Here is a 24,132-nt window from a genome sequence, read left to right as displayed (position 1 = left end):
TTTAAAATTTTAATAATATTTAAAAGATACAACTACAGAGAGTTCATCGATACATTTAATGTTAAAAAATATTCTTAAAATAAAATAACTATAAAGATATTCGTGAAATTTTAAAAGTAGATTTCTTCCTTTATCTTTAGTATAAAAAAAAAAATTCAAAAGATTATTACTGTCAATAAATACAAAATCCGTTTTTGACATTTCATATATTATATCTAAATTTTTTAATATTACTATTAAAAATTTATGAGTATTTTGTAAAGGTGATATTAATGGTAAAAGTATTTTTTTTAAGTTTTTTTAAAATGCTTAAAATGTTTTGAAGTTTTTAAAATTAAGTATTTTTTAAACATTTTTTAAAGATAGAATGTATTTTTTAAACAATGTATTAAGTGTTTACATCCAAAACTACGATAAGAATATTTTTAAACTTATTTTTAGACTTCTTTTTAAGCTTACTTTATATTTTGTATAATTTTTCGATCTTAAAAAATATTTTAAGTGCAAAAAAATGTTGTAAAATAATTCCAAGCAAGTCATTAATGAGAATAACATAAATAGATTAATAATTTAATTATTCTTTCCCAGAGGTGAGTACGATGATGATGACGGTGGTTTAAGATGAAGTTTGAAATGTTTAATTTCGCATATGAGTATAGATGATGATGACGGTAGCGACTCTAGGTAAGTGGAAATTTAGGTTCGTTACAACGGTGGAGGTGAGTACGATGATCTAGGATTCTGCTCAGACGGAGAAACAAGTACTCGTTCCAAGTATATCCTGGAGTTGAGATACAATTCCTTCTCGAGAAACAAGTACAATGATTTGGTATTCTGCTTAGATGGAGGAACAAGTACTCAATCTAGGTGCATCTCGAAGTTGAGTTGCGATCTTTTCTCGAAGGGATTCGGCCTAGATGGAGGAATAGGTACTCCTTTTGGATACATCCCAAAGTTGAGTTTCGATTAGTTTTCTAAAATGGTGGACGAGGGTGGGGGCGGAGGTGAGTACGATGACCTGGGATTCCGCTCAGACAGAGGAACAAGTACTTGTTCTAGATGCATCTCGAAGTTGAGCTACGATCCTTTCTCGGAGGGATTTGGCCAAGATGGAGGAATAGGTACTCTTTCAGAAAATCCCAAAGTTGAGTTTTGTTTCATTTTCTAAAATAGTGGACGAGGGTGGTGGCAACGGAGGTAAGTACGATGACTTGAGATTTCGCTCAGACGGAGGAACATGTACACGTTCCAGGTGCATCTCGAAGTTGAGCTGCAACACTTTGTAGGAGGGAATCGACCTAAATGGAGGAATAGGTACTCCTTTCGGATACATCCCAAAGTTGAGTTTTGTTTCATTTTCTAAAATAGTGGACGAGGGTGGTGGCAACGGAGGTAAGTACGATGACTTGAGATTTCTCTCAGACGGAGGAACATGTACACGTTCCAGGTGCATCTCGAAGTTGAGCTGCAACCCTTTGTAGGAGGGAATCGACCTAAATGGAGGAATAGGTACTCCTTTCGGATACATCCCAAAGTTGAGTTTTGATTCATTTTTTAAAATGGTGGACGAGGGTGGTGGCGGCAGAGGTGAGTACAATGACCTAAATTCCGCTCAGACGAAGGAACAAGTACTTCGTTCCAAGAGCATCCCAAAGTTGAGTTGCGATCCCTTCTTAGAGGGATTCAGCTAAGATTGAGAAATAAGTACTCTTTCGAATACATCATAAAATTGAGTTTTGATTCATTTTTTGAAAGAGTGGACGAGGGTGGTGGCGACGGAGGCAAGTACGATGATCTAGGATTCCACTCAAATGGAGGAATAGGTACTCGTTCCAGGGCATCCTGAAGTTGAGCTGTTATCCCTTCTCGGAGGGATTCGGCCCAAATGGAGGAATAGTTACTCCTTTCGGATACATCTCAAAGTTGATTTTTTATTCATTTTCTAAAATGGTAGACGAGGGTGGTGGCGGCGGATGTGAGTACGATGAGCTGGAATTTCGCTCAGACAGAGGATTAGGTACTCGTTCCAGGTACATCCCGGAGTTGAGCTGCGATCCCTTCTCAGGTGGTGCGAACTGACTGGTGAATCCATGCTGGCCCGTTAGGATAGTATCGTAGGAAAATAAACTGATATGATAGGTCCCGTCATTGCATTCACATGTTCTTGTTGCATAACTGCGATACAGGGTCACTTACTGAGTATTCTTAAAATAATCAAGCCTCATGCTACTGCATTTTTTAGATAAAGGCAAGGCGCCCCTGTAAGGCTGACGGAGGTTTCGCAAAACTCCGGGATCATAACACATGCATATGATAGATTTGCATTTCAAATTTAATAGTATAGATTAGTATAGGTTGAATTGTATTTAATACCATAGTTTAGTATATGTTAGTGTGTAATTGCATTTAATAAAATATAGATTAGGCATAGACATTTAATTTTTTCCTTCTTTGTAATTGTTTATTCCCGAGTTAATAAATGAGTTATGAATTAAGGTTGCATTTATGATAAGGGTTCATTAAATTAATTCTGCATTAAATATCAAGTTAAATGTATAGTACGAGAGAAGATGGTGTTTTAAATGTTTTCGACATTTATACTATAGATGATATTTTTTTTAAGAGTTATATTTACACATAGAAATCTATATATATATACACACATACATGAATGTATCTACACGCATACATAAATGTATCTACACGCATACATAAATGTATCTACATATATATAGTATGACAATAAAGTGTATATAAAAAATCAATGGAAGCAACCTGCTCTCGCTCTACCAATTGTTGGATTCGTATGACAATGGAGGGGTGAATAGAGTTTCAACAATTAAATTATTTAAGTATGCTTTATTTTTCTAATTATTAAACTTTTTAGAAATAGCTGGGAGATATAATTAATACAACAAAATAATTCACTTCTAAACAATAAACAATTATGAATAACATAAACATGCAATAAATGTAACGACCTGAAATTTTCTACTTAATTTAAGTTTGTCACTATATACAAAGAACATTGAATGCGAAAATATTTTAAAGTTTCATAAAACATCACCTTCATCTTAAAACACAGTCATGGACTTACGTATTTTGAAAACACGTTAAAAAACAACACAACAATAACATGACGGGTGCGGTGCAAGGAATGGCACGTGTGATTCATAATCAATTTATGACACGTGCGGCGCAAGGAATGACATCTCATGCAAGGATCGTATCGATTCATAATCAATTCACACATATCAATATACATGACACGTGCAGAACCACGAGCAACATCAAATATAATCATGCTGATAGTAAGGTCACTTACTTGGTTGACTTTAGCCAGCATTCTCCCAAAACTCGAGTACGTTGGAATTTTGTTTCTCGAAGTCGCTTCAAGTATAGTCGATAATTGTTTCCTTAATTATCTTTAATATGGGTAAAAAATGTAGGAATGAGTATCAAATAGTGTAATCCGAACCGAATAACCCATTTTTGAGCCGCCGCTAGAGCCGAGCCGAAGGAGTTGGTTGGCGTCTGCATATGTGACACATTTCACCCTCCGGAAGTGACGTGTCGCAGACTTCGGATCCTTATATTGGGCACGCGGGTCGCGTGTAGGGGGCTTGCGTGCTGTGTGTCACAATTGCACTTTTGATGGCAGCGGACTTGCGATTGTGCGACACTCACTGTAACGCCCCTAATTTTCTTTAACCTAATTAGTGACGTCACCCATGCATTCATAATTCATTACGCGGAAGCTCATCATAAATAACCTTGGAAACAAAACAAATTCTTTCATAAAGATTCGTAAATCCAAACAAAACCTAAACTTCGAAAATAAACCTTCAACAAGTGAATTCAAAATAAATTCAAATAAAACCATACTCAATGCTATAACTTAAAACAGTCTAATAAAAGTAAACTCCTAAAACATCATGTCTCCAACTTCCATGGTGGCCTCAGCTCCGCCGTCAATCGTACATTGGCGCCTTGGCTTTACCTGAAAAATGTAGGTAGCACGTGGCTTGAGTATTTTATGAAATACTCAGTAAGTCACCCCACTGTTGGGGTTAGGAATGCAAACACATGCAACATATGAGCGGGACCTAACTTTTCATAAACTTTTCATAGCCTTGGGCGTTTTTCTATTCCGGGTAGGGTTGGATATGTGGTACTCCTTCACACATGGCCCATGTACGTGTACATGGACCCACCAGGCGGGCTCGTAAACATATCCCTAGGCCTGACTTGGTCGGGCACAACGTGTTACACGTAGCCGGATACCACAGAACAGAAAAGGGCCCGCATGATATCATGGCGAACATAAATATCGTATTTCATTCTTTCGTAACATAAAGGGGAAGAATCCCGATGCACGTGACATACATATATGCATGAGGTCCCTTAACATATCTAACATGGCATTACATAAGCAGTGCTAACATCGCATTTACGTTTCTTACATCACATGGCATCTCACATGACTTACATTACATGGCATATTACATAAACATTCCAGTTGCATAAACATCTCATGACATGACTCGATTATTCTACGTGTATCTATGGCATCGATCAACATATTCATGACATATAATACTAACATCTCATTCATGACTTCACATAACATAAACAGTCAACCGTCAACATAATTCATACATCACATAACATACACAATTGACAGTCAACACAATCTATACATCACATAATCATATCACATAAATATGGTGCATGCAGGGGCCACAGGGCACGCACCATCATACAACACGTAGTAAGCTAACTCCAACAGTAAGGTCACTTACCTCGATAGTCTTGGTTGAAGTCACTCTCAACGAGCTAGTCCCAGCGGTTAAATACGCCCTATGATAACCACATAAGAATTTAGAACCTTTCATAAGGTACCCTAGCTAAACCTCATGCTATTTATCAAAATAAACACCCGACCTAAGCTGTCTTTAACATTTAGGAGCCATACTGACATCGGATTGTAAAACTAAGAGCAGAAACGGCTTCGGAAGGGTCAAAAACCTTGGAATCGATATATTATAGTGATACCTTTCCGCTAAGCCTAATTGCCGAACCGGCCAACTAAGCCGCCAAGTCGAGCTGCGGGAATTGACAGAACCGAGCCGATTTTGTACACGTGCAAGCTGACCCGCATTGTGTACGCATGCGAAGCTGTCGGAGCTGTTGGGTGTGCGTCTGCGGCTCAACCCTATTCCAAAAACCTTGCCTTCCTTACCCGATTCTTCCTCCGAAGAGCAACCCAAAGTTCCGGAGGAAAGTTTGGAGAGAAAATCGTTTTCAAGGGAGGTAAAAGGTTGGGCATAGGAATATAAAAATAATGCGAAGACAATTGCATTCTAGGGTTTTAGGATAAGGAATCAGATAAATGGGAATGTTTCTATTAGGTAATAAAAGTCTGTCAGGAAATCCCTCGATTTCCCGGGGAGATTACATTTAATTATTTATTCTATTTTTATTTGATTGGATTTTATTCCAAAAACTCAAACCGTTACAATTTCTAATAACTTCCTCGTTTAAAATTGCACATTTTCCGATCGGAATAAATGCATAACATAATATCTTGTCCAAATAAAAATAAAATCTTAACCAAATAAGGCAAAAATGGAAAATCTGAATCGTTACACTCACTTTCCAACGACAAGTGAGCTAAGCCAATTCGTTCTTGCGTCGCCTACGGCCAAGCGACGTATGCTCGAGCCTCTGGCCTTAGTTTTAATAGAAGGTTTTAGAAAACGAGGGCAAATAGAGATTTTCGAAAGAGAGAGTTTTGAAAGAGACGTTATATAAGCAAGCAAGAGAGAAATAACAACGGCTCACACTATATAACTTTGGGTAGGGAGAAGTTGACAACTAGTCGTATACCCCTATAGTACCTTCTGAGGCATTTCATGTATGACAGGCCTAGACATGATATTTCTTAAACGTCATACTTCCTAAAAATAAAAAAGTAAAACACTAGAATATGAAAAGACATAAAGGGTTGGGCTTGTCATGGGCATGCGGCTATGGACAACATACCTTGGATGAGCATGACCGTGACATCGTGCCTGCGGTTTATTGGCATAGGCGTTATTTTTATAAAGGAAACCAAGTGGGCACACTGAAGTAACTAAAACAGGAAGACAAGCTTATTTTGGTTGGATTAGAACGCAAAGATTGACATGACCCTCTACCAAATTTAATCTTATCAAAGCCGGTGGGTTATTCAAGTTCGTGAAAACTTATGAAGCAGAGACTTTACGTTCATTAAGGTGTTGTGGTGAAACCATCACATTGAGGAAGTCTCATGAGAGCGTGAGGACGAAATAAGAGAAAAATACCCCGAATTAGTACAAGAGTTTGAAACTTTCGAGGACGAAAGTTCTTTTTAGAGGTATATAATGTAACGTTCTGTTATTTTAAAAAAGATTGTGGTCGTCGCCAATGGAATGAAGGTGGTGAAGGAGGAGGAGATGGGGAATCCGATGTCCTTGGACTCGGCCAAGATGGTGGAATAGGTACTTTCGGATACATCCCAAAGTTGGGCTTTGATTCATTTTTTGAAATAGTGGACGAGGGTGACAGCGGCGGAATTGAGAACGTTGTCATGGAATTTCACTGAGACGGAGAAATAGGTACTCGTATCTCGAAGTTGACCTACAGTCCTTTCTCAGAACTGACAAGTTTCAAATCTCCGTCGACACACCAGTTCTGGTGTCTTGTAGCGTGTATCATGAGGACAATAAAATAAAACGCTAAGAGAATAAGAACACAAGCTTTCGAAAGTGTTTTAGAACTCATTCTCACCATTGTTGCTGTGTTTCATTTTTTCATGGCTTTCTTTTATATAGCATTTTTTTTAATTCTAATGTTCCTTTTCAATCAATATTTTCTTTAAAAAATACTTTCGAAATTTAAGAAGTTTCTATTTTAAAAAATTTAAAAATACGTTTGTCCCTAGTATTATATTTAAAAAATACATTTTCTTCACATCTTCATTGAAGTATATTGTATGATTGATGTCTTTTGGTTCATATCAGTTGAGTTTTGATTCAGTTTTTAAAATGGTGGACGAGGGTGGTGGCGGCAGAGGTGAGCACAATGAACTAGGATTCCGCTCAGACGGAAGAATAGGTACTTCGTTCCAAAAGCATCCCAGAGTTGAGTTGCGATCCCTTCTTAGAAGAATTCAGCTAAGATTGAGGAATAGGTACTCTTTCGAATACATCATAAGATTGAGTTTTGATTCATTTTCTAAAATAGTGGACGAGGGTGGTGGCGACGGAGGCAAGTATGATGATCTAGGATTCCACTCAAACGGAGGAATAGGTACTCGTTCCAGGGCATCCTGAAGTTGAGTTGCGATCCCTTCTCGGAGGGATTCGGCCCAAATGGAAGAATAGGTACTCCTTTCGGATACATCTCAAAGTTGATTTTTTATTCATTTTCTAAAATGGTAGACGAGGGTGGTGGCGGTGGATGTGAGTACGATGAGCTGGAATTCCGCTCAGACAGAGGATTAGGTACTCATTCCAGGTACATCCCGGAATTGAGTTGCGATCCCTTCTCAGGTGGTGCGAACCGACTGGTGAGTCCATGCTGGCCCGTTAGGATAGTACCATAGGAAAATAAACTGATATGATAGGTCCCATCATTACATTCACAAGTTCTTGTTGCATAACCCGGATAGGGGGTCACTTAGTATTCTTAAAATACTCAAGCCTCATGCTACTGCATTTTTTTAGATAAAGACAAGGCGCCCCTGTAAAGCTGACGGAGGTATCGCAAAACTCCGGGATCATGGCACATCCATAAGATAGATTTGCATTTCAAATTTAATAGTATAAATTAGTATAGGTTGAATTGTATTTGAATTTAATAGTATAGGTTGGTACAGGTTGAATTGTATTTGCATTTAATAGTATAGATTAGTATAGGTTGAATTGTATTTAATACCATAGTTTAGTGTAGGTTGGTGTGTAATTGCACTTAATAAAATATAGGTTAGTCTAAGTCATTTAATTTTTTTCTTCTTTGTATTTGTTTATTCCCGAGTAATAAATGAGTTATGAATTAATGTTGCATTTATGATAAGGGTTCATTAAAGTAATCCCACATTAAATTTCAAGTTAAATGTATAGTAGCGGTATTATGAGAGAAGAGGATGTTTTAAATGTTTTCGATATTTATACTATAGATGATATTTTCTTTTAAGAGTTATATTTACACATAAGAGATTACTATAAGACGTTAGTAGCGACTCTGAGTATGTAGAAATTTATATATATATATATATACACGTACATTCATAAATGTATCTACACATACATGAATGTATCTACATACATATATGTAGATACATATGTAATATATACATATATGTAGATACATACATTCATGTATGTAGATACATATATTTGTGTACGTATATATATTTTGTAACGACCCTAAATTCCAAGTTATCATAATCATATCATTTCGTAACATTTCGTAGTTATATCGTTTGTTAACTTATCATCGTCATAACATCTTATACATATTATAAGCGTATAATTTCTTGAGCACAACATAGTCATATCTGTTAAGGATAGTTGACCTTTCATCAGAAGGCAAATATCTATATTTGCCTTACATTACCGGTTACCATATTTGCCCTTTTATTAGTGGCAAATATATTGTATTCATTTATTATTCTTTTCTTTTATTGCTATTTCCATATTATTTGTAATTTACCATATTTCTGTATTATGTAAATGATTATAAATAAGAGAACTCTCACCCCTCATTTAGGTGTGGTGGATTCAGCAAACATTCACATGGTATCAGAGCCCTTTCGGTTTAACAACCCTGATCCTTTCTTCTCTATGGCTTCCGAATCTTCTTATATCTTCTTCCTTTCAATACTCTAATCCATATGATCACCATCAAACTTTCTTCCTCCAATTATCTTCTTTGGAAAAGCCAACTTCTCCCTCTCCTTGAGAGTCAAGACATGCTGGGCTATGTCGATGGAACTATGATTCCACCACCTCGCTTTGAACCAGAAACCTCCTCAACACTCAACCCCAAATATTTGGCATGGAGAGCAGCCGATCAACGACTTCTCTGTCTCCTACTCTCCTCTCTCACTGAGGAAGCTATGGCTGTTGTCGTTGGTCTCTCTACTGCACGTGATGTTTGGCTTGCGTTGGAAACTACGTTCAGCCATCAGTCGAAAGCTCGTGAACTGAGACTCAAGGATGACTTGCAGTTGATGAAACGTGGCACCAAACCTGTTGCTGAGTATGCCCGTGCCTTCAAAAAAATTTGTGACCAACTTCATGTCATTGGCAGACCCATCGAGGACATTGATAAAGTGCACTGGTTCCTTTGTGGACTTGGCACCAAATTTTCAGCTTTTTCTACTACTCAAATGGCTCTCACCCCTATCCCCTGTTTTGCATATTTAGTCTCTAAAGCTGAAAGTTTTGAGTTGTTCCAGCGCTCCCTTGAATCCTCTGACTCCACTCCTACAGCATTCACAGCCACTAATCGTGGTCGCACCCATGGAAGCAATCCTACTTCCTTTACCAACCAGCGAGGTCGTTCTTATTCTCACAAAAACAACTCTTCTAGTCGAGGAAGAACCCACTCAAGTCAGGGTCGTCGACCACCTCACTGCCAAATATGCCGCAAAGAGGGCCATTATGCTGACCGCTGCAACCAATGGTATGTTCGACCTGATTCTTCTCATGCTCACCTTGCTGAAGCCTTTAACACGTCATGTTCTATTGCTGGACCCGATGCTGCTTATTGGTTTCTGGACACTGGAGCTTCGGCCCATATGACTGCCGACCCATCTATTCTGGATCAGTCTAAAAATTACACGGGTAAGGACTCTGTGATCGTAGAAAATGGTGCATCCCTACCCATTACCCACACCGGTACTCTTTCTCCTGTTCCAAATATTCACTTATTAGATGTCTTGGTTGTCCCTCACCTCACTAAAAATCTTCTTTCCATAAGTAAATTAACGTCTGATTTTTCTCTCTCCGTTACATTTACTAATAATCTTATTACTATCCAGAATCGTCAAACAGGAAGGGTGGTGGCAACCGGTAAAAGAGATGGAGGGTTATATGTGCTGGAGCGCAGCAACTCTGCTTTTATTTCAGCCCTTAGAAACAAATCTTCAAGTGTTTCATATGATTTATGGCATGCTCGTCTAGATCATGTGAATCATTCTGTTATTTCTTTTTTAAATAGAAAAGGTCATCTTTCTCTTACGTCTTTATTGCCTTCTCCATCATTATGTAATACTTGTCAGCTTGCGAAAAGTCATCGATTGCCTTATTCCCGCAATGAACGTAGGTCGTCTCATGTGTTCGATCTTATTCATTGTGATCTTTGGGGTCCTTCTCTCGTCAAATCAAATTCGGGTTTTCTTTATTATGTTATTTTTATTGATGATTATTCTCGATTCACTTGGTTTTACCCTTTAAAATTTAAATCTGATTTTTTTGATATTTTTCTTCAATTTCAAAAATTTGTGGAAAATCAATATTCTTCTCGTATCAAGGTATTTCAAAGCGATGGTGGTACCGAATTTACTAGTACTTGTTTCAAAACTCATTTACATAATTCTGGCATCCACCATCAACTCTCTTGTCCATGTACACCTGCTCAAAATGGTCGTGCTGAGAGAAAACATCGTCATGTGACTGAGACTGGCTTGACCCTTCTCTTTCACTCTCATCTTTCTCCTCGTTTTTGGGTTGACGCCTTCAGCACTGCAGCTTATATTATCAACTGGTTGCCTACTCCACTTCTTGGAGGTAAGTCACCCTTTGAACTCCTTTATGGCTACACTCCACATTATGATAATTTTCATCCCTTTGGTTGTCGTGTTTATCCTTATTTGTGTGATTATATGCCTAACAAGCTTTCTCCCCGCAGCATTCCTTGTATTTTTTTGGGTTATAGTCCTGCTCATAAAGGGTTCCGCTGTCTTGATCCCGCCACTACTAAGCTATATATCACCTGTCATGCTCAATTTGATGAAACTCACTTTCCTGCTATCCCTAGTTCCCAGGCCCAACCTCTTTCCTCTATTCCTATTTCAAATTTCATGGAACCACATCTTTGATTCATCTCCCCTTACCACTTCATCACCGCACATTCCTCGATCCAATTCATCCCCGTGTGATATTTGTTCTGACCTTGTAGATGAGTCTGTGCAGGTTGATACTTCTCTTGCAGGTTCCACTTTGCCACCCTCGACTTCTAATTCGACCTCTATTGAACCTCCTGTTGATTTCTCTTCTTTGGGCACTCATCCTATGATCACACGAGCCAAAGCTGGTATATTCAAGACTCGTCATCCAGCAAATCTTGGTATTTTGGGCTCATCTGGACTTCTTTCTGCTCTTCTTGCATCTACTGAGCCAAAAGGATTCAAATCTGCGGCTAAGAATCCTGCTTGGGTGTCTGCCATGGATGAAGAAATTCGAGCGTTACAACAAAATGATACTTGGACTTTGGTTCCTCGTCCTGCCAACGCCAACATCGTGGGCTCTAAATGGGTGTTTCGTATTAAATATTTGCCTGATGGATCCGTCGAGCGTTTCAAGACTCGTCTTGTTGCCAAAGGTTATACTCAGGTTCCTAGTCTTGACTACACTGACACTTTTAGTCCGGTTGTCAAAGCTACCACTGTCCGTGTTGTGCTTTCTATTGCAGTCACAAATAAATGGCCTCTTCGACAACTTGATTTTAAGAATGCTTTTCTCAATGGAACTCTTATTAAACGTGTTCATATGGAACAACCTCCTGGGTATATTGATCATCAATTTTCCACTCATGTTTGTCTATTAAAGAAAGCCCTCTATGGCTTAAAGCAAGCTCTTCGTGCTTGGTTTCAGCGTTTTAGCTCATTTCTTCTCACACTTGGGTTTTCTTGCAGTCGCGCTGACACGTCTCTTTTTTGTCTTTCATCAGCAATCTAACCTTATCTATTTGCTTATTTATGTTGATGACATTATTGTTACCGGCAACAACTCATCTCTTATTGACAGCTTTACTCGCAAGCTTCATTCTGAGTTTGCTACCAAAGATTTGGGTTCTCTCAGTTACTTTCTTGGTCTTGAAGCTTCACCCATTCCTGATGGTCTCTTTATTAGTCAGTTAAAATATGCTCGAGATATTCTTACTCATGCTCAGTTGCTCGATAGCAAACCAGTTCACACTCACATGGTTGTTTCTCAAAACCTGACTGCTGATGGTCCTTCTTTCTCTGATCCTACTCTCTACAGATCTCTTGTTGGCGCCCTTCAGTACTTGACTCTTATGCGTTCATATATTGCCTATGCTGTCAATTCTGTCAGTCAATTCTTGCATGCCCCTACTGTAGATCACTTTCTTGCTGTCAAACGTATTCTTCGCTATGTCAAAGGAACACTCCACTTTGGTCTTACCTTTCGTCCATCCACTGTTCCTAGTATGCTAGTCGCTTATTCGGATGCTGACTGGGCTGGTTGTCCCGATACTCGTTATTCTACATCCGGCTATTCTATTTATCTTGGTAACAATCTCATTTCTTGGAGTGCCAAAAAGCAACCTACTGTCTCACGCTCCAGCTGTGAATCTGAGTATCGTGCTCTTGCCACAACTGCTGCTGAACTTCTTTGGGTTACGCATCTTTTGCATGACCTCAAGGTCCCTATTTCACAGCAGCCCTTACTCTTATGTGACAACAAAAGAGCTATTTTTTTGAGCTCTAATCCCGTTTCTCACAAGCGGGCCAAACATGTTGAACTAGATTATCATTTCCTTCAAGAACTTGTTATCGCTGGCAAACTTCGCACACAATATGTACCCTCTCATCTCCAAGTTGCTGACATCTTCACAAAGAGTATTTCTCGATCTCTCTTTGAATTTTTCAGATCCAAACTTCACGTTCGTTCAAATCCGACGCGCAGCTTGCGGGGGGCGTTAAGGATAGTTGACCGTTCATTACAAGACAAATATCTATATTTGTCTTACATTACGGGTTACCATATTTGCCCTTTTATTAAAGACAAATATATTGTATTCATTTATTATTCTTTTCTTTTATTGCTATTTCCATATTATTTGTAATTTAACATATTTCTGTATTCTGTAAATGATTATAAATAAGAGAACTCTCAACCCCATTTAGGTGTGGTGGATTCAGCAAACATTCACAATATCGCTTCCCAAACGTATTCTAAGCATATCGTCCCCCCAGCCTACCATAATCATATCGTTTTCTATACATAACCTTATATCGTATCATGTTATAAATCTATCATAACTATAGCGTTTTCTATACATAACCTTATCGTATCGCTGTATCAAACTATCATAATTATAACGTTTTCTATACAAAATTTTATCGTATTGTTTTATCAATCTATTATAACTATAGTGTTTTCGATACATAACCTTATCGTAGCGTTTTCTATGCATAACCTTATTGTATCGTTTTATCAATCTATCATAACTATAGCATTTTCGATATATAACTTTATCGTATCGTTTTATCAAACGGTCACAACCATAACGTTTTTTATACATAACTTTATTGTATCGTTTTATGAACATATCTTAGTCCTATCGTTACATCACGTTTATCGCATCCTTCTCGTATCCTATCTCAAACATATCATTGAACACATCGTACCATAAGTATTATCATACAATTCACATATCATAACATATACACAACATATCATAACCATATCGGTTCATAAACAATTCACACATATCAATAGATGTGACATGTATGGAACCACGGGGCACATGTCAACATCAGATTTAACAATGGTAGTTAGTTAAGCCACTAACTTGGATGACCTTAGCCAAATTTCTATCTAACTCCAAATTAGTTTACTTTCTCCCTCAAATTTGTTCCCACTTATGTCAAAGAGTTTCACTATATTAAAGATGTTCACCAATTTCCTTCTGTAATTCTAATTCTTAAATTTTGTTAAGTATTTAACAAATTCTTAATCTTTAAATTTCGATTTAATGTTTCCGGAAATATAAACATGTCTAACAATACAATGCTTTATTTTTAGATCCATATGACAAGGTGAATAGAGTTTCAACCATTAAATTATTTAAGTATGCTTTATTTTTCTAATTATTAAACTTTTTTAGAAATAACTGGGAGATATAATTAATACAACAAAATAATTCACTTCTAAACAATAAACAATTATGAATAACATAGAACATGCAATAAATGTAACGACCCAAAATTTTCTACTTAATTTAAGTTTGTCACGGAATACAAAGAACATTGAATGCAAAAAGATTTCATTTAAACTTTCATAAAACGTCACCTTCATCTTAAAACAAAGTCATGGACTTACGTGTTTTGAAAACACGTTTAAAAACGACACAACAATAACATGACACGTGCGGCGCAAGGAATGACATCTCATGCAAGTATCGCATCGATTCATAATGAGGAAGTCATGTTTTCATCTCATGGGTTCATTAAGGTGTTGGGGCGAAACCATCACATTGAGGAAGTCACATGGGAGCGTGAGAACGAAATAAGAGAAAAATACCCCGAATTAGTATAAGAGTTTGAAACTTTCAAGGACGAAAGTTCTTTAAAAGTATAACATTTAAATTATAGTTTTTCGAATATTTCTTAATTATCTTAAATATATTAGTAAGTATCTCAATAAAATTTTCCAAATATAATAATTATATTTAAATACATGAAAGGTAGAAATTATGTTTATTATATTAAGTGTATTTATACCTTTACACTTATATTATAATAGTCAACGAAGAGGGTAAAGGAGGAGTACGTGAATTCGATGCTCTTTTACTCGATTCAGAAGGAGGTGATGGAGGAGGGTCCGATGTGGTCGGATTCGGGCCTGAAGGAGGAATAGTTACTCCTTTAGCTCCATAGTTGAGCTTCGATTTAGTGAATGGAAGTGGAAAAGGAGGAGATAGGAAATACGATGATGGAGGAAAAGGTACATTAGGATACATCCCAAACTCGAGCTTTGATTCCTTTTCTGAAATGGTGAACAAGGGTGGTAGCGGCGGAATTGGGAACGTTGTCGTGGGATTTTGCTGAGAGGGAGGAATAGGTACTCGCATCCCGAAGTTGACCTGCGATCCTTTCTCAAAGCCAACAAGCTTCAGATCTCCATTGAACACACCAATTCTTGTAGTTTCAATTCTTGTAGCGTGTATCATGAGGGCAGAAATGAGATAGGTGGCGGGATGGGGCAAGGGAAGGCTTCCTATTCCTACCCAGTGGACATCTCTAATCACGTTCTTGAAAGGTCACATCTATTAAAAAAATTCATATATTATCTACCTCATTAATATCGTCGAGGTTTTATTGGTCAATGACGATCAACTGAACTCAAAGGCTATATAGAATTAATTTTTAAACCTCGTAAACTGAGGTATTCCTTTTGAAACCTCTTGATGACTGAATAATAACCAACAAATAAAAATGAAAATGAAATGTGCTTTATATTTACATTATTTGGTTCGAAGGAAATTCAATAACCAACCCTATATTACAAGGAGATAGATTAATCTCCATGGATAAAAATATAGTCCTAAGCAATGTCCCAAAGTTTTTTGCCTTCTACTCTTTGTACCAACTGATTCATGCTACCACCTCCCTCGAGTACTTGTTTCTCTTCTCGGCACGGGTGACTGGCACATAGATTACATCTCGTAGAGAGCTGTGGGTTCGACCGTAGACTGCGTAAACGATCACTCCGATAAGTAGCCATATCGACACACGAGCCCATGTACCAGCACTGAAAGGATAAGAGAAAGGGATCATTATTTCGGGGGTAAGAAACGAACATGAGGGCATTTGGGTGAATGTTAAGTTATATATACGATTCGATATCGAGAAAGGAAAGTAACACTAGTAAACGAACGAGCGAAGATGAAAGGGTCGTTGCCTGAGATTGATGAGCAAATAGGTGTTGATGATAATACACACAATTGGTATCAGAGGAACAAATGGACAGGTGAAACCTGAGAAAACAACAGGAGAAAATGCAATGGATCAGTGTGTTCATACATTAACCAACAATATACATTGTTCATCACTAAACTCGAATCTCGAGACGATACGACTCGGAAATCAGTACAAGGCAACCGTAAGTTCATTAACACAGGACTCGAACAGAAGGATATGCAGGGGTTGTTCTATCTTTCCTTGGAATCAATGATGCTAGAAACTAGTTAACCTGGTAGCAGGCGAGTTCGGTTAGCAGCAGCAGTCTCTACAATTATATTAAGGATAGGTAGTTCGATCCTAAACTCGGTTATCGAGATATTTGAGCGTCAAGAATAAGTAAATGGTAAATACAAAAATGGGAGTCGAGCGAGAGAGAGAAAGAGTAATGTCTCACCTCCTGAGTGCCCAAAGCTGTGCCTTGCATCATCTTGGTCGATACACGAGAGCACGACCAAAGCAGATAACAAAAGCATAATACCGATTCCGCTAACTGAGTATCGAATATAGCTGGTGGAAACATCAAACACATCGAGCAAAAACAATTAAAAGACGAACAGAAACGTTAAAACGTAATTATACGAGTTCCACCGCTAAAAAAACATGTCAAGAACTTGAATCTTAGCAGTCTCCTTTGTAACGGCTCAAGCCCACCGCTAGCAGATATTGTCCTCTTTGGGCTTTCCCTCTCGGGCTACCCCTCAAGGTTTTTAATATGTGTCTGCTAGGAAGAGGTTTCCACTCCCTTATAGAGAATGTTTCGTTCTCCTCCCCAACCGATGTGGGATTTCACAATCCACCTCCTTTGGGGCCTAGCATCCTTGCTAGCACACCGCCTCGTGTCCACCCCTTTCGCTCCATAGGTTTCAAAATCATTCAGCAGACATTTGCAAGATGTTAACAAACAGAAATCTCTACGTCTTACTCGAAGAAAATAGAAGTCGTAATAACAACGAACCTTGGAAGCCTCAAGTTTGTAGCTGCATATGTAAGAAGTAGAGCCCCTACACATGTTAACAAGATGATCCACCCCGCAACTTTTCGTCGATTCTTCTCGTTTAGAACGTCTGCAACGATTAAACATAAGAACACAGTGGATCAACCTCATTGTAACAAGCGAAATGCGTAAGAGTGACTATGAAACTTACAGCCACGTCGAGCGAGATAGCTCCCAATCATGGGGATGTCAACTGATGAATCCACTTTCTCGAGCAAGGGTCTAGAACTGTCCTTAGCAGAACCAATCTCGGGATCTTTTCCATCAACATCTTCGGCACTCTTACGGTACGATATGGACAGTGGATCGACCGAGTCCTGAAGAGATGGTGGCAATGGCACCTCATTGGGTGGAATGTATCTGAGAATCAACACTGATACAGCCACTGTGGTAAATGCAAGAAGGGTACCAACACTCACCTGGACAAAGAGAAAAACATGTTCAACCAATTCTCCCGCATAATGTATTGTTAGCTCCACCGCTAGCAGATATTGTCCTCTTTAGGCTTTTCCTTTCGGGCTTCCCCTCAAGGTTTTTAAAACGTGTCTGCTAGGGAGAGGTTTCCAGAATCCTTATAGAGAATGTTTCGTTCCCCTCTCCAATCGATGTGGGATCTCACAATCCAATCAAGATGTCAAATTCAATTGTGTATCACATGGTCATCGTCTTAATAACTAAACTCTATGAAATAGAGAAGACGTTTATGAGAATACGAACGTCAAAATGTACATTACTCACGAGACACAACAAGGTATAAACGTAATATACAATGCCAATACGAAAAGATAGATGCAGCGAATTGGAACATCGTCGAACTCGGTGAGACGACTTAAGATAGCAAAAAATTTCAGATTGAATTGGAAGGTTTCTTTTGGCTACGAACATCTTGACCGAACGTTTTCACGTTTAACATCAATTCTATAAAACTAGAGAAAAATTAGATAGAGTCAACTTACCATCCCTGCTAACTCTGAAACATCCATGAAAAAGGCCAGGCTTGCAGCACCAACACCACTTGCTATGGTGCTCTTGACAGGAACTTGAGTATGTTTATTAACATCCGAGAAGAAAGAGGGCAGCAACCCATCTCTCGCCATTGCCATCAAGATTCGGGGCTGGAAAGCCAAGCAGATATGTCAAGAACAGAATTCATGTATAAGAAGATGGAAAATGTTAGAAAGAAAATGTAACCGCCCAAGCCCAAGCCCAAGCCCAAGCCCAAGCCCAAGCCCAAGCCCAAGCCTAGCAGATATTATCTTCTTTCGGGTTTTCCCTCAAGGTTTTTAATCTGTCTGCTAGGAAGATGCTAGGAAGAGGTTTCCACACCCTTATAAAGAACTTCGTTCTCCTCCCCAACCAATGTGGGATCCCACAATCCACCCCCTTCAGGGCCCAGCATCCTCGCTGGCACTCATTCCCTTCTCCAATCGATGTGGAATCCCACAATCCACCTCCCTTCAGAGCCCAGCATCCTTGCTAGCACACCGCCTCGTGTCCACCCCCCTCCGGAGCTTAGCCTCTTCGCTGGCATATCGCTCGGTGTCTGGCTCTGATACCATTTGTAACAGCCCAAGCCCACCGCTAGCAGATAATGTCTTCTTTAGGCTTTCCCTTTCGGGCTTTCCCTCAAAGTTTTTAAAATGCGTCTACTAGGGAGAGGTTTCCACACCCTTATAAAGAATGTTTTGTTCTCCTCCCCAACCAATGTGGGATCTCACAGAAAATGAGAGAGAAGAAGAACGTTTTTTCTTGTTTAGGATTCATATATACCAAAAAAGCAACGCAACATCCAAGCTAATTAATAAACAAAAATACATATTCTACACTGAGCAATGAGCCAAGAAATTGAAAGGCAAATAAGAGTTCCAACATTCATAACATCCAAGGGGTCTTATTCCTTGTATCATCGACGCAAAGCGTAAAATGTAATCTACACGAACAATCAAGATTATTTGGTGATAGAACAAACTGCAAGCAAGTCTAGAAACTTTGAGCTGGTTAAGAGACACCTCAAAGAGCTCATATAGGTACCTGAGGGAGAATAGAACCCAGCAATGTTGAGCAGAGTGCAGTAACAGCTCCAGCACTCACCACATACCTGGAAGCATAAAGATAACATCATCAGCTGAGACAATCTACCCAATTTACCCCGGAGACTACCGACAACACAACTTGTGGCACGCCCCGTGTAACTCGAAAATGAAAGCATACGAGTACACACTTACGCTGCCCAATGCATTCCATGCTGAGCGAATGCAGAGGAAATGGGGGTATCAGGATCCATCTCATAATAAGGCACGAGACCAACAATGACGATCGAGACCATCATATACAGGGCACAGCATAGCGATAATGAAGATGCGATCCCCAGTGGCAAATCTCGTTGAGGATTTTTCACCTATTGAAAATAATCATAGTAAGTCAATGCTGCCACAAATTAGTATCTTTGTTGCATATTTGTCCATAAAACATTCATGTATGCTTAAATGAAATTACTTGACTGAATAGCCCAAGCCCAAGCTCAAGCCCACCGCTAGTAGATATTGTCTTCTTTGGGCTTTCCCTTTCGGGCTTACCCTCAAGGTCTTTAAAACACGTTTTCTAAGGAGAGGTTTCCACACCCTCATAAAAAATGTTTCGTTCTCCTCCCCAACCGATGTGGTATCTCACAATCCACCCCCCTTCAGGGCCTAGCATCCTCGCTGGCACTCATTCCCTTCTCCAATCGATGTGGGACCCCTCAATCCACCCCCTTTGGGACCCAGCATCCTTGCTAGCACACCGCCTCGTGTCCACCCCCTTCGGAGTTCAGCCTCCTCACTAGCACACCGCCTCGTGTCCACCCTCTTCGGGGTTCAGCCTCCTCGCTGGCACATTGCTCGGTGTCTTACTCTGATACCATTTGTAACAGTCCAAGCCCACCGCTAGCAGATATTGTCCTCTTTGTGCTTTCCTTTTTGGGCTTACCCTCAAGGTTTTTAAAACACGTCTGCTAGGTAGAGGTTTCCACACCCTTATAAAGAATGCTTCGTTCTCCTCCCCAACCGATGTGGGATCTCACATAAATCTTAACCACGTGTCAATTACAAATGTGCTATTGGTTTAGATTCATCAAATTGATTTGTTATTTTTGTATGGATTAAAGAAGTTAATTAAGAAGAAAGAACAGGGAAGAACTTGGTCTTCATTAGGAGATCTTTAATTTACTTTTCAGGAAGTTCCTGAGATAACAGATGCTGGCACAATATGTTACCTCTTCAGCAGTACTCGCCACGGAATCAAAACCAATATAGGCGAAGAAGACGGTAGCAGACCCGGCAAGCATCCCATCAACTCCATAGGGAAAATACCTGTTATATTGCAGAGTTGACATTCATAAATACACATCATAGATGACACTAAATTATAGAGGAACAAAGTACAGAGTAAAAAATTTGAAGTACCCTGTAGGAAGTTCATATCCAATCCATCCCGTCTTGAAACCGATATACGAGCCAGCAACAATGACGAACATCAATGCACATATATTTACACCTGTCACAACAGCTTGTGCCGCAATACTCTGTAGGACAACTAACAAATTAATAACAACAATATCTATTTATCATGCATGAGATAGAAATTATTCTGAAAAAAAAACACTAGTATACCTCCTTGATTCCCATACATAAAAGTGCAGTGACAATCAAAACTAAGATAGCTGCACATGGATCAACAACAATATTGAGTCCAGGTAGTGTTTGCCGAGCTAGAAAGGAAGGCAAACGATCATTTCCACCGAACAACATGGCCTGTCGGAGGGAAAGGATAAAACAGATGAAGTGAGAACTACCAAGGCGTCAGAGTTCCAAAGTTGTATCTAAAATCATGGCACTATAACATAACTTGTAACAGCCCAAACCCAACGCTAGCAAATATTGTTTGCTTTGGCTCGTTACATAACAGCCTCACGATTTTAAAACGCGTGTACTAGAGAGGGGTTTCCACATCCTTATAAGGAATGTTTCGTTCCCCCCTCCAACTGATATGGGATCTCACAATCCACCCCCCTTAAGGCCCAACGTCCTCGCTGGCACACCGCTGGGTGTCTAGCTCTGATATCATTTGTAATGGTCCAAACCCACCGCTAGCAAATATTGTTCACTTTGGCCCGTTACGTAACAGCCTCACGGTTTTAAAACGCGTCTACTAGGGAGAGGTTTCCACACCCTTATAAGAAATGCTTCGTTACCCTCTCCTTCGTTCCCCTCTCCAACGGATGTGAGATTTCACGATCCACCCCCCTTGGAGCCCAGCATCCTCGTGGCTCTGATACCATTTGTAACAGCCCAAACTCATCACTAGCAAATATTGTTCACTTTGGCCCGTTACGTAATAGCCTCACAGTTTTAAAACGCGTCTACTAGGGAGAGGTTTCCACACCCTTATAAGGAGTGCTTTGTTCTCCTCTCCAACCAATGTGGGATCTCACATGACTTGACTAAAAGAAGAGTTTGTTTCAATTTTATTATTGAATTTAAGTGAAAAGTTGGGAGGTGAAAGTACCAAATTTGGGGATATGCCACGTGCAACAGTCGAGCCACCAAGCGTATATTCCAGTATCAAAGCCCACCCAATCAACCAAGCAACACTGAAAGCAATAGCAATGGAAAATCACCAACCGGTAGGCGAAACGTGATGTGAAGATGAACTACATCGTCGTATAATTAATAAAAAAAAATCATAAACTACATCGATAGTTATCAGCCTCCTTGCAAATAAGTTTTCTGGATGGGACAATGAAATTCAAAATCAGCTATTTCCCATCAGTTTCAAGAAAGGTCGTCATACAATATACACATCCAGGTCCCCAAAAAGAGGACAAACAAATTGATAGCCATTTCCATTGTGATACGACATACTTCTCTGCTTTGAAACCTCAATCAAGCACTCGACTCACAAACAAGAAAGATGGCTTAACATTAACAATCAGAATCTGCAAAGTAAAGTCACAGAAAATTACCCTTCTCCAACACATATGTACGAGTAGTGATACGCACTTCCAGCAGACGGGCAACGACTTGCGAGCTCCGCATAGCAAAATGCAGAAAGCGCTGCAGCTATTCCAGCAATAAGGAAGGAGATAGCAAGGGTTGGTCCGGAATGCTCTCTGGCAACAGTTCCAACAAGAATATACACTCCAGCTCCAATAGTAGCACCAACCCCTGCACAGAAATTATGAGTCATTAAACTTGACTCGGTAAAAATAGTTATTAACTTGAATAAGTTTAGGAAATAGTTAACGATTTATCTAGGAGAATTGTTAGGAGTTTTAACTCGGAGAGAAAGTTTAGGAAAACTAGTCGTGCTTTCTCCACGGTAAATACTCATAAGATGTATGCTCTTTTTACGACATCAAAGAGAATTGAAAAGTTAAGTGCTAAAGGTTCCTCTATTCAAAATCTCTCTCCCGTCGTTCTCTTTGCTTCTTTTATCTATTTTGACATATTTCGATCGTGGGTCAGTTAAGAGGCAGATATACTTGAGATCCGCACAAAAACAGCTGAACTACCAGAAGATCAATTATTCATCAGATTTTGGGGAGTGGTCAATAGTAGAAAAAACCAAACAATCTTCACCTTCAACTTCAGAGAGACAACTAACAGTATAAAAACTTAATCCCAAGAACTAATACCAACAAGAGCAACATCAAACACAGAAAGAATAAAGGTTTCTAGGAGTTAAAGGATATGGCTATCAAAATCAAAACAAAATTAAAAGAACAAAGAACAACATGGGTACCAATTGAAATAAGATGAGGAATAGATAACTCTCTGGCTAACTGATGATGCCCTGATGAGGATGAAGAATGGGCAGAATCAACCTGTTTCCTCCTTATCAATGCTTTGAAACCAACCCTTGAACTCCTTCCACCCCTTCCACTTTCCTCAATAGAATCACCCAAGAAACCCATCCAGAAAATCCGTTTATCTTCTCTTTTTTCGCTGTTGTTCTTCAACCCAAGCTTAAGATTACAATAATTATCCACGAAGTGAGGGCGCTAGAGGCAATAACTCAATATATATCTCTTGAAATAAGCTAAACCCAAACCTACCCGCATTCCCAAATTGGGAAAAAAGAAACCCCAGAAGAAATTTCCACTGGTTTTTCTTGGATTAAAGCGGGGAGCGGGCAGATTCCGATACAGAAAAACACCCCTCTTCTCTTCTCTTCTCTTCTCTAATTCTGCGTTGGTCTCCCAAATTGAACAAAATTTGAGAATATAAGAAGAAGGGTGACCCTTTCCTTGTGTGGCTGCGGATTCAAGGAAATCGATTCAATTGTACTGAATTTGAATCATGAAAAATTAATGTTGCGTGTGGAGGAGGCCCCCACTCGGATGCTGACGGCCCATTGGTTGATCTGCTGCCCGCGGGTAGATGGGGCAGAGATTGTCAACAGTGTGGAACGGGAATCCAACTTGCCGCCTTCCAAGGATGGCGGGTCGCTGTGTCAGCCTTTTTTCTTTTTCTTTTTCTTTTTTTTCTTTATTTAGTTGAGAAAATGAAATTTCTCATTAAATTAACCCTAAGGATTAATTTTAATTTTTAAATTTTTTTATATATCAAATTATTTAATTTATATTAGCGGATTTATATGTTGGGTTAGATTAAGTTATGAAAAAAAAATTTCCGTTCAAACTTGTATCAAATTATGAACTCAACTCCGTTAGATGAAAGTCTAATTTAGGAAATGATCATGGATTTATAATCAAAGAATATTCTCCCTATTGGGATGAGATCTTTTCGGGAAGCCAAAACTAAAATCATGAGAGCTTATGTTCAAAGTGGACAATATCATACCATGGTGGAGAGTCGTGTTCATCTAACATGGTATCAGAGTCATGCACTAAACTTAGTCATATCAATAGAATCCTTAAATGTAGAACAAATGACTCCAAAAGAAAAAGGAGTCGAGCCTTGATTAAGGGGAGGTGTTGGATGAAAGTCCCACCTCGGCTAATTGATCATGGGTTTATAATTAAATAATACTCTCTCCATTGGGATGAGGTCTTTCGGGGAAGCCCAAAGTAAAGCCACGAGAGCTTGTGCTACTAAAAGTGGAGTCGTGTTCG

General features: G+C 39.1%; 2 protein-coding genes across 2 annotated transcripts; one reads left to right on the top strand and one right to left on the bottom strand.

Annotated features, from left to right (window-relative positions):
• Positions 1–8,998: 8,998 nt before the first annotated feature.
• LOC147786595 (uncharacterized) lies at positions 8,999–14,938 on the top strand. The gene is made up of 5 exons (XM_087120212.1): positions 8,999–9,929; positions 10,086–10,219; positions 11,226–11,846; positions 12,205–12,835; positions 14,805–14,938. Exons 1-5 carry the CDS (start codon positions 8,999–9,001, stop codon positions 14,936–14,938), a joined length of 2,451 nt encoding a protein of 816 aa, XP_086976338.1.
• A 561-nt stretch (positions 14,939–15,499) lies between these two features.
• On the bottom strand, positions 15,500–23,330 carry LOC111781509 (cationic amino acid transporter 2, vacuolar). Its single transcript, XM_023662149.2, has 14 exons — positions 22,800–23,330; positions 22,021–22,222; positions 21,564–21,648; positions 20,669–20,809; positions 20,462–20,580; positions 20,272–20,368; positions 19,244–19,416; positions 19,050–19,116; positions 17,975–18,133; positions 17,170–17,437; positions 16,980–17,088; positions 16,419–16,531; positions 15,963–16,038; positions 15,500–15,812 (listed from the first exon to the last, which is right to left on the bottom strand). Exons 1-14 carry the CDS (start codon positions 22,969–22,971, stop codon positions 15,656–15,658), a joined length of 1,938 nt encoding a protein of 645 aa, XP_023517917.2. The 5' UTR covers positions 22,972–23,330; the 3' UTR covers positions 15,500–15,655.
• Between the last annotated feature and the right edge of the window lie 802 nt (positions 23,331–24,132).

This window comes from Cucurbita pepo, chromosome 19, assembly GCF_057944985.1.
Source record: "Cucurbita pepo subsp. pepo isolate OVF chromosome 19, ASM5794498v1, whole genome shotgun sequence".
NCBI classification, from domain to species: Eukaryota; Viridiplantae; Streptophyta; class Magnoliopsida; order Cucurbitales; family Cucurbitaceae; genus Cucurbita; species Cucurbita pepo.
Note: the sequence above shows the minus strand (reverse complement) of the source record. Positions and strands in the feature narration are given on the sequence as shown.

Coding starts and splice junctions, on each gene's coding strand:
- LOC147786595 (XM_087120212.1), top strand. CDS start 8,999: ATGCTGGGCTATGTCGATGGAACTATGATTCCACCACCTCGCTTTGAA. Junction 9,930..10,085: donor CCTACCCATTACCCACACCG/GTACTCTTTCTC, acceptor ATCGTCAAACAG/GAAGGGTGGTGGCAACCGGT. Junction 10,220..11,225: donor GGCATGCTCGTCTAGATCAT/GTGAATCATTCT, acceptor GAGTCTGTGCAG/GTTGATACTTCTCTTGCAGG.
- LOC111781509 (XM_023662149.2), bottom strand. CDS start 22,971: ATGGGTTTCTTGGGTGATTCTATTGAGGAAAGTGGAAGGGGTGGAAGG. Junction 19,417..20,271: donor TGGCGAGTACTGCTGAAGAG/GTAACATATTGT, acceptor TATTTTCAATAG/GTGAAAAATCCTCAACGAGA. Junction 18,134..19,049: donor TGGGTTCTATTCTCCCTCAG/GTACCTATATGA, acceptor TTGGCTTTCCAG/CCCCGAATCTTGATGGCAAT.